Source organism: Mya arenaria, chromosome 4, assembly GCF_026914265.1.
Source record: "Mya arenaria isolate MELC-2E11 chromosome 4, ASM2691426v1".
Classification (NCBI taxonomy): domain Eukaryota; kingdom Metazoa; phylum Mollusca; class Bivalvia; order Myida; family Myidae; genus Mya; species Mya arenaria.
In genome coordinates this window covers 31,658,532-31,670,339 of record NC_069125.1, presented here as the reverse complement: position 1 = coordinate 31,670,339, position 11,808 = coordinate 31,658,532, and the positions used below count along the sequence as shown (strand labels likewise).

Genomic DNA, 11,808 nt, shown 5'->3' with positions numbered 1-11,808 from the left:
CTCGACCCTGTTCAAGAGGGTTCTATTAAGCATATCATAACATCGAGTGACTTGAACATAATCGGCTGCGATGTGGGTGGTGATAAATGGATGACCATTTTGACCTGCTCTTATATTTGTTGTAAATTATAGGCAGACATGATGATGATTATCACATTGTTTTGTCAATTTTGTAGGAGTGCAAGTTCTGACTTTAAATTATACTTTTAGCAAACTTGACCGCTGCAAGGCGGTTATCGCTTATCTTGTTTATTGTCCTTTTGGCCTTTACCTCCAACAGGGTATAGTGTTTAATGTTCGACTATTGAGTTTTGACTGATTAGCTTTCATTGAATGATATATTGGACAATTGTTTAGAGATGACTGTTCTTAATCTAGTGAGCGTAAATTTTTGATTTCTTTGTTTATAAATATGATGTTGAGGAATTTCAAACCGTTTAATTTTAACATAGTTTAACATATACCGATTCATTGCTGTCATCCAAACATATATTAAAACACAATCAGTTAAAATTAATATCAACTGTGTGTTTTGTTGTTGTCGTTATTCTGTATGACTTTATGTATTTAAACCACTAATTAGTGGGAATTTCGTCTGGCTTGTAGTTTCCATGTCATTGGTGATAGCATAATCTTATTATGAATATATAAATACAATAATAAAAACCACATGTGCAAGCCCAGTAGCATATCATTTAACCATTAACATGTTTAAAGGCACAGCGATCAAGGTCAGACAAGAAAGAAACAAGAAACACAACGCTTCTAGACATCACAGGGACTGCCTTTGTTCGCTCAGTGAAAACTTTATAACACAAGCTGAGTATGTTTCAAACAATCTGCAAATAAGACACCGCAAGGGCCGGTAATCTGGTACAATGCATATTTAGACTCTTCAAATATGATACCAGTGACCGGCACTATTCTAATATGCATATATATATATTGACTCTTCAAAATGACCGGTACTCTGAAACTATAAATATTTGGACACTTCAAATATGACAACGAATGAAAAGGCACTCCAATTCTATGGATACTTGAACACTTTATGATAACGAACGAACCAGCCCTCCAATTCTATGGGTATTTGGACTCTTCAAATATGACAACGCAAGGAACAGCACTCTGATACAATGGATATTTTGACTAAGTTGGTTGAAGAACTCCCATCAACTATTTAAGCTTGGTGCATGCATTTCACGGACATTGAGTATTACAGTTCATATTATTTGTCTGTGTAGTATGATCACGTTGTTTGATTCTTGTGCTTGCATATCAGGTATAGAACCTTGTGCTGGTTACAGGGAGTCCCTGTTGTGTCTGTTGTATTCGTTTCAGTGTTACCTAATAGTATTTTGTATTTGATAGATTCTAACTTGCATGCGATTAAATGTAACATTTTTAAATGGGTATATAAATAGAATCCAGCAAGTCTGCACGTGAAACTTTCTTGCGTTTATAGGATACTTGAGTATTATTATAAAATGTTTTGCTTGGTTGTTGACTTTTTTAAATGAATTGACTGACGACATTTTGTCATTTTCTCGGAAGCATGATGTGGCCAGGAAGTTTGAATAAAACTCGAATCTAATTGGTCTACAAACACGTGCATCCACTAATCAAAACTTAATATTATGTTTATTAACGGGCCAGCCTATTTAGGCGTTCCGGATTTCTAAATGTTTTTTAGAACTTTTATTATATACTCAACAGTTCCATGGATGCAATAAAAAGCGAAGTTCGATATTTTTTCCTGTTATTACTAACTGATAAAATAACACTGTATCTATTTTGGACGTCTGTTTTGAATCATCATCACCATCGTACAATTTGTCATAAGACACTTAATGACATGAATGTCTAAACAAAAAGTATTTTACTTTCGTTTTCTTCGTAGACTCATGCACTGATCTAACATCCCGGTCTCTGAAATAACAACAGCAACATATCAATTTAAATATTTTAAGTAAGACCAAGAAAGACGAAGATACGCCAATGAACAGCTTAGAATGCGTTTGCTGTCAACCCAGGCATACGCAATTGATAGAACAGTATTCGATTACAGTGGTATTGAAATCTTTAAATTATTACCAAAACTCGCTAGGTCGCAGTGGTTCGGACCTCGGGAAATACTTCGAGATAACGAAAAATAGATATAACCAAAATAAACAACAGCTGTTACTTAACCCAACACATTCTAAAAACGTTTGCCATATCCAAATATTCGAGATAACAAAGTTTGGCATAGCGAGTTTCGACTGTAACTTACTCTTTGTTTCGTCAAGTCTTTTAGAAAAAAAATACTTTGACATCTAAGGATTGATAATGCATGTTTAAAAAATGAAGAATGAAAATAAACATGTTTCTTATAAACACAAAGAGTCAGATATGTATTCACATACTCACCTTTTAAAAAGAGAAATTGCATAAATTCGTCCATCATTTTATCTGCGTTAGTTTGTGCTCTTGGAGGAATATTGGTCAAGTATGGTTCGGTATAATAGCGGGAATGGTGCGGTGGAACGGGACCCGGATAGTTGTTTCTGGAAAAGGGATCCGCAAAATGTTGAGGAGGCTGTGCCTCGGGAAAATGATAAGGTTGGTGTTGATATCCGGAATATGGTTGCGATGGAATCCCAAATGGTCCCTCTGCGCCAGGTATTACGTTTGACATTGGATCCTTATCTTTTGGTAGGTTGTTTAATTCATTGAACACATTTTCCATTTCATCGGGTATGACATTTGGTATTTCATTATGATGCATTTTGTCACTAAAATGTTCATGCTTTTCTACTTCAGATGAATCTTGGTCAGGCTTAAAGAGATCATCAAAAGCACTTAAGTCGAGATAATCGTCGTTAAAAGCGTCCTCCTTGTAGTCTTTATCGCTTTCCAAGGGCTCGTTTTCTATGTCATTGAAGAAAGGATCGTTAAGTAACTGATCCAGATCTAAAGTGTCAAAACTTCTTTTCACAGTTCCTGCAACAGAAAACATTTGTTCATGGATAATAAATACGAAATTCATATTTTTGAAAATAAAAAAGGAAAACTTTAAGAACACTCCGACGGCTAATTGTGTTTAGGCATTGATTGACAAATTTCAGTTCGATAAAGTATCAGCAAGTTTCTGTTTACGGTTAATCATAAACGTAATTTAACAAGTTCGTTACTCCAAGTATGTGACTCAAAAATTATCTTTATATAGTTGTGTATATAGGAGTGTAATGTTTGTTGTATGGAGAGTCGTGTGACTTCTTTGGTGTTTGTTTGGCCATGACCCTTCTGTTTTTAAACCGAATCTAAGTTACATTTTACGCTACTGGGCTTGTTCGTTCAGTTTTCATTGCTTAGTATATAATATTTGAAAATACGTCAGTTGTCCTATGTTTATCTTGTTTGTTTGTTTTTTTGTCCGAGGACCTTTCGTCGTTATATAATGAAATAAAATCAAGCAAGTTATATTGGCTACTTGGCTACTTGGCTTGACCCTTAAACTTTTCTTAGAGCCAGGACAATGTCACCACAATATTGCATATTTTTATAGTACAACAATATATATATATAACAATACATTGTGCATTGACAGGAAGTGAACCTGTGTTAAAGTAACATTAATTGTAATTAATGAGTACGTAAAGATGAATATTCGAGATATTTAACAGATTAATGGTATTTTGCCATCAGTATTACCAAGAAAATGACGGCTTAGCTATGTTTAAGAGATAATTTTGTTTTTCCAAGATTGTATCTTTATATTTCCTGCATTTTTGAACCATTTTTTGTACCAAATGTTTTAATACAGTAAGTAATAACTGAAAAATGGTAAAAACATCGTAAACTGAATCAGCATTTTTCCATTTAAATTTTACCTTTGTAATGCTTTGCCCACAGAGAGCTCTTCGGTTTCGACTTTAACCTTGCAATATGGTGTAGAACTGAAATGAAAAACAAACAAACAAACTTTTAGTATTTTTAATTTTCGATTTTACATAGTGTATATGTCATTGTCATGAGTTTTCTTGCTAACTCAATGGAGAAAATAACAAGGATTTAGGTATTGTGTACATGTAACTGTCGGAATCATGGGTGTTTATAGAGTTTCTGCCGCAAACGCAATCTTGTTTCGATGCATAGTCAATCTATAACGGAACCGTTTTGGTACTTAATATATAAATCTTATTATGGGCCATAGTGCTAAAGTGGGTAGGGAAGGCCCAAAAGAAAAACGTTACAAAAGTTCATGTTTTATATAGTTTTGAGGAACATTCTTTTTCGGAAGGAGATATCCATTGCGACATGTTTTAAGAGTAATAAGAAATTGTCCACATTTTACGAAAACATATTTTTTTCTGATTTTTGATCAAAAGGCTTTGCATTTTTTTCGGAAAAGTCTGTCTACTTTATAACTAGTTTTTGTGTGAAAATGCCCAAGATAACCTAACCAATGTGTCTTGTGGGTTCTTGGTTATAGCTTTACAAATAAAATTGATAGTGAAACAAATGGGGAAAATAGTGGATTAAATTCGTTTTCAGGTTACTAGAGTTCAAATACCATTCTTAAAATAGCTGCAATCATAAAATCGTACTGACTACTTTGACACAAAAACATATTCATTTTATGTAAAGACATTTTCGGAAAAATGCATATGTTTTTTGTTGGAATGGACAGTTCCACATGTTGCAACGGATGAATTTATTATGCTTGGTAAATATTGAACCTTAAAAGAAAATAAAGACTTTATCAAAGCATTTTTCTTTTTTGGTCCTTCAAACGACTTTTGTACTGTGGAAGGCCCATAAGTGTTCAAATATATTAACTTTATTCAGCAGAGCAGTTTTGATGTGGCGTTTAACATTGAGATATATACTTTGGCAATAGGGTATACATAATTTATTTACCAAACAGCCAATGTCAACCAAAATCGATTTTTTTCAATTTAATGATCAGTTAGAAATTTGGATGCAATTGATTCAAAGGCGTGGTAATATCTTTGAAGGGAAACGAAGTCTGGCAAGGCAATACAGTGTCCTTTTGAAAGAATAGCAATGCTTTTTTCTTGATTCATCGGTGCAACACTGTTTGACCATAATAAATGTAAAGGTAAAAGTTCATGTTTTACAAATTAAACGAACTGATTCCGAAGACAGCAACGTCGACAGCTAAAAGAAGTTCGTTTAATTTATAAAACGTGTAAAACATGTAAGTAAGTAGGTGTTACCTGCTTATATTAATAATTAAACATGGCATCACAGCCTTAGTAAATTAATCGACTCAGCTACGTAAGTCAATTACCAAAACTGAACAGCGAACTATTTGGGCCTGATTGGCTTGTTTAAAGCAGTGATACGTGATGCGCCGATGGCAAAGCTATCTCGTGAATGTCCCTGTATCAATTTCCAATTTGTTTGGCGCCATTCTAAAAGAAATTGCCTTGCTTGCAGATAATGCTAAAATCTTTCACTTTCACATGCCTGACAACTCATATTTGACAATATGGTGATTGTTTCCTGTCATTTACATGCATTGTTCACAAATGCGTGATACAATTCTCCAGTGGGTTAAGGAATGGGAAATAACTTCTAAACATCTTCTAAACATGGCAAACATGGGTTTTTGATATCAGATGATGCTTTATAACTTTGCTGCGAAACTGTGAAGCAAATGTCAAATGTTCTTGAATAAATCGGTCATTATCATGTCGTATGTAAGGTTATTAGTGGTTATTAGTGGTTACGCAGTTAACGATGTACATCTAGCGTGAGTCTAAGCATTTTTTCCATTTTTATTCATACTAAACGATAAGCAAATTTACATACGTGTATACATTTTTAGCTGGATAGTCATATTAATATACATTTTAAGTAATGGTAAAATCTCGTTACAATGTACATACAATAATAATTATTTTGATGCGATGCAGTCGCATCACTAATTACTTTTAGTATATATATACCAAGAACCTTTAATTTTTAAGTGGTCTGAATACCATGCCAGTGGAAACGCCCACATATATCTTAGTCGTTAATGTTTGAGCCAAAACGGTCTCCATTAAATTGAAAAGAGTATCAGGAAACACTTCCTGGAAGTATCGCATTTTCATTAAATTATAATTAATTACTGTGTCATCTTGCCGCCAAGTAAATAGTAATGTTTTATTTGCTCCAAGAAAAACGTTCCACCAATTTACGATCGACGTCAACAATATTAAAACCAAAACATGTTTGAATCGAATGTTGGGCTTTGCTGATTATGAATGGAAAGCCAACTTAATACGAACGCTTAGGAATTTCCTGTGAGCGTGATACTGTAGTTTTTAATGCATTATTATTGGCGTAGGCGTAAACTTATAAAAAATGACTCGAAAGGTACAACTTTGGTGCATGTCAGTATACTGTCGTATTTACTTTTATTATTTTTTGTTTTATATTTTATTTTATTTTAAATCAGGTTAAGAGCAGTCATTTTTCTACATAACTACATACCTCTGTCATTCGTTATTTTCGACATCTGAAATAGAAAAATACAACGATTTAATCATAGCAAAGATATCACACAGAAGTTAATACTTATGTGAAAAACTACAGAAACAAGCTTAGAGGCAAAATGTTTAAACATAAGCCTGGTTTAATGGCACTGGGTAAACGCCAAGGACATAAAACACAATAACAAAACATCACAAACAAGACACATGGAAGAAAAGCACACTCCACAAACTACATTGTCTTAAGCTTATATAAAATGTGAAAAATATTGCCTTCCAACAAAGCATGTATGACGCAATTTATCACGTGGTATATACACACTAACACACTAAAGACGCTCGGTAAGTGCTATGGATTGTAGTCACCCCCCCCCCCCCCCCCCGACGGTAGACTTTGTCGCTTGACAGTAAGTACCCCACAGCATAAAATAAAGGTGGCCGTAACATAGACTATATAGTAAATTTATAGCCCTTCTGGCCTTTGATAATGTCGAGATGTTGCAAATAGGGCATTCTTACAATGAAAATTGAGTTTATTCTTGAAAAACTAAATATATTTATAAAACAAAATAGTTTTATTAAAATAAATCTTCTTTTTTTTTTATTCCGAATCAACCTGAAGCCTATCATAATGGCGTACTGTATATTCCAAAATCATCAAACGCCGAAATGGCTAACTAATACTGTTCAAAAAACGTGACGAACACCTTTGGTGAAAAACGAGATTAAATTTACATAAATTGATCCTGACGAATGCACCAAAAACACCAAATATATACATTTAATTTAATTGAACTCAAGCGAAAACGTTACATGCACAAACCAACATCTGAATAGTTATGTAATAAAGTATCATCTCATTCAATATCATGGAAACTAAAGCTATTTGAACAATGAAATATGTAAGAATGTCTTTGTAGGTAATTAATATTTATATAAATTGTTATCGGCTTGGAGAAGCATATGGCTGTGAAAATTGTTCCAGAAATTCCATGCATAAAGCGACCGGGTATGGTATTGAATACGTCCTGAAAAATGTGCTAATTTATTCTTTTGTCTGTTGGTCTAGTTAATTTCATTTGTAAATATAGTATTTTCAAATGGTTTTATTTTACATATTGAAAATGTTTTATGATGACATTTTAGTATACCAAAACCTATTTACTGCGCTATCTTATACTATTCATTTTAAAAGAAAACTCATTTAACTATTAAATGAATACAGTATGTGACTTTTTTTAAAACGAATTTCAGATGTTATTAAGTTAAAATATTTTAAACTCAAAATGGTTTTGCATTTCACAATAAAATATTGGTTTCTTCGGTTTCCCACAAAACACAATACCACAATAATGGCATATTCGTGTCAATGAGAGTGAATTAGCACATGTTAATAAAACTTTTTTCACAGAAAGTCCCTTTAAAAAGGGATTCAAAAATGTATTTAGTATTTATAATTAAAATTTAATTAAAAACACTTTGTATAATTATATAATTATAAAAACATGGTTTTATTACTTTCATGATATTTACTAAGAACAAAGAGCACTTTAAGAGTTCTTTGCATAATTATATAGTGATAAAAGTCTAAGTTTTCCCAATTACGGAATTTTGGTACAAATCCACTGTCGACTGACAAAAACAAATTCTTTGCATAATTGTATAGTGGAACAAATAAAACCTTTCCTACTTACAGGTTTTTGGTACACTTCCGCCGCAGACGACTTTGCTGCCGACGCCTGTACGATACCAGCAGATACCAGAAATGTTATAAGATGTAGCCTCATTGTCATTAAATCACCAACAATGAAACAAATGAGTATTTTCTCTTGATGTAAATGCTGTTATTTTCCACAAATTGTTCCTACGACAAAGGTAGGGTGATTTATTAGACTTGGCCTATTTTGTCACATTATATGACAATATTGTCCATCTCCCTCTAGCTTGTCGGGCGTCTTCTAGTTCTGGAACACATTAATTGTAAACTTTACAGACTTTTATCATATAGTCTTGCTAAAATGGCTCCTACTTATATGTCACCCGTTTGCATTTATGTGGCTTTCTCTCACGACATTATTTACGCATCTATTTCTAAAAAGAAAATGTAAAAGTACCTCGTTTTATTCTGTAGACAATCGTAAATCTATTGATAGCAATTCAGCTAATAATAAGCGCCATATTTAAACGTAAAAAACATCCACCACCGGTCCTGCTGGCTTAGCTCCTTGTAACAGAAGATGCAAATATTTCCGATACATCCTTTTTATATAGCAGCTCTAAACGTGGACAATCATTCGTCTATTATTTACTGGTCCTCCGATGACAAATTGACTCGTTTTCAATAATAATTAAATGATACTCGACATTATTCTTCTATTTAAGCACGAAAAAATGTTAAAATTAAGTTTAGAATTTCATTAGTTGTATCTACTAAACGATATTGTAATCTGAGCAACTTTTTTGGGGCAATAATTTTATCATTTAGGACTTTAAAGAAGTTTCGGAGAGAAAGCAATCTAGAATTTTGCTTTGCGATACATCTAAAAAATGAACATTTAAAAACTACGAAAATAACTTCTTTGAAAATAATATACGAATATTCAAACAAGTGATGCGTTTGATAACATATTGCAAAATGCCATTCTTTTCTTTAAAATGGAACATGCTTCACTTAAACAATGATAGAACTGTTGTTCCTTCAATTATGAATCATATTGACAATAGTATTCGAAACTTAAAATAATATGGTCTCGACAAAACTACTAAGGATGGTTTCACGGAATTCGGGCAATGAATCCACTTAAACGCCTTTGACGTTCAAAAAGGCTTTTCGATTAGTTTTTGCTACCAAACATGAGTATCGCATAAACATCAGAACTCCGCGAATTGATAAAGTGCCTGTAAAGGCCTGGTTTAAGCGATCTATAAGTGCCCCCCCCCCCTCTCCAAACCGTGTATTTGTACACAACCTCTGTTAATTGATCTTAATCTAATTGCCTAATTGTCGTATCAGATATCCGATCTGAGTATCATGTTGTGCAGTTTGGGATGTTTTATTATAGAAATGGACCCTAAATGGCCCTGAGCCAATAAGCGAATACACAGAAAGATGGCCCCTACTGCAATTAGTAGGAGATGCACAGCAGGGGATTATCATGCCAAACATTCCTTAAACCAGGCATTTAAGGATCCTTCTTTTTTGAATGAATAACAATATTAATCAATTATGAATTGTAGATAAAACTAACATGTCAAGAGCGATATGATTCATTATATTGAAATTGATGAAATTTATTTATTCATAATATGTTATATAAAGAGATAATTAAATTCAACATTGATGTTTGCATTCTGTCAATTCTCTCGATATAGTATGCCTATACCAATTGCTATAAAGCTTGGGAAATATAGGATGAGAAATGATTGAGTTAGGGAACATACGGTGTACAATATAAATTTGGTCATATTTTGACAGTTCCACGGCTATTACTCAAGGGTGAATCGTGCAATCTATCGGCCAAGACATTATGCCAACGAACAGTGTAAACAAAGTTTGTAAACATTTGATAAGAAATGCTTTAGTTTTAGACATATTGAACTTGGTCCACTAGTCAAATTTTAAGGACCATAAATGTAGAAAAAAAACACATTCCTGTTCTTGGTCAAACCGTGACTCCGGTGAAAATGTGTTTGTTAATCAAACTGGCAGTTGTTTGAACTCCGTTATTATATTATGCAACTATTTATTGTGACCAACTCATGTAAAGAATGGATTGCAAATGCTTAAACTAGAAAGCAGAATACTAAAGTATTACGCCTCGGACGACTACAAAGCCAGACAACGTGTTCCTTTGTCTAAGTTTGATATGCCTGGCAGGCAGCATTAAACCACCACCAACAACCATGACTCTAACGGGTTTCGTTTTTTTATCAAACGATATCGTAGTTGCCTGGCTTTCAATCCTTTACACTTTGATAGCGAAGATGTCACACGAAAAGAAACACGGCTTGCAGGTGTTTCCAGTTTCCGAGAAAGTCAATCGAATGTTCTATGTAAACGTATTAAATTTATCACTATGATGTTATGCTATTTACGTCATTTTGTTTGAAATGAAAACAAAGATCAACACGTTTCTCATATTGTAAGCTCTCTTAATAATAGCAAATTTCAAGAAGTTTCCTTTTATAGGCGTGTGTAAATCGGACAGTACAATAAAAAAATCAATTAAAGTAAATAAATGATTTATACACAAACTGATATTATCTACTAAAACGTACGAACTCATTTCTTTAATGCTGAAAGGGAGCCTATACCATGGCATGGGAAACTCCAGTTCATGAGGAACATCAGCTAAAATATGCTTAAGAGACATGCTCTGACAATGCATGGCGTTTTCTACGTAACAGTTTATATCCATAGACCCTTATATACAAGAAGGCCACCTCAACATCTATTATTTCACAAGGCATTGCGTTAACCTGAAACGTCTGTTTTGTTGTGTCGTGCTTGTTGGTAAAATAGTTGACTCCACATTGTTATTTATTTTCGGGGTAGTATTACAGAAGCATCATTTTGAATATTCTTTTATATAAATAAAATAATAAGTTATCAAGCCTTTTTCATATAAACAAAGATAAAGAATGGTCAAAAACGCGGAACTATTTGATGTCAACAATGAAATAAATTTACAACGCTTCATGACGTTAAAAAATAAGTTCGAACATGCACTTTGTTGAAAAGTACAAAAAAGAGTTTTCTACTACAATTTCACCCCAAATGGATTTTTCTAGTTATGCAAGATAAAATATCAATCACGTTTTTCCCGATCCGGATAAAATATACGACCCTCGGGCATGCTGCGTGGCCGGTTACTCGGCAAGCCTCGTTACGGGCTTACGCGCGTGCCCTCTGGTTCTATTTTTCGGTAATCCGTTCATTTTTTTATTAAGCTATTTTGGTGTAAATGAGGTCTATTTTTAGTGTTTTTACGATGTGTTTCTCTTTTAGTGTTGTTTGGACCCTTACCTTGTGAATTCAAACACGGGTTATATTTGATTTTTTTTACGCCTGGGTTTTTCAATGTATTATTTAAAAAATCCGTTTAACCGGTTCAAGGAAGCGTTGACACATACGGTTCCTTGTCAATAAACAATCAAATCGAGGCTGCCTATTGAATGTTGTAGATGGGGCTATGGTTTTGCATTGTCTCTAACATAATGAATTAGAATATTAATATTGTATTTGTGTGTAACAATGATGCTTGTCTTCTGTGATAATTGTGATTGTTGTCGATGGAATAGATTGACTGAGAAAGTCTGCGAA

The 11,808-nt window shown here is 33.4% G+C and overlaps 1 protein-coding gene across 1 annotated transcript; it reads right to left on the bottom strand.

Moving 5' to 3' along the window:
• Window positions 1-1,795: 1,795 nt before the first annotated feature.
• LOC128229771 (uncharacterized) lies at window positions 1,796-8,698 on the bottom strand. The gene is made up of 6 exons (XM_052941590.1): window positions 8,600-8,698; window positions 8,180-8,449; window positions 6,487-6,511; window positions 3,873-3,938; window positions 2,410-2,982; window positions 1,796-1,929 (listed from the first exon to the last, which is right to left on the bottom strand). Exons 2-6 carry the CDS (start codon window positions 8,276-8,278, stop codon window positions 1,880-1,882), a joined length of 813 nt encoding a protein of 270 aa, XP_052797550.1. The 5' UTR covers window positions 8,279-8,449; window positions 8,600-8,698; the 3' UTR covers window positions 1,796-1,879.
• Between the last annotated feature and the right edge of the window lie 3,110 nt (window positions 8,699-11,808).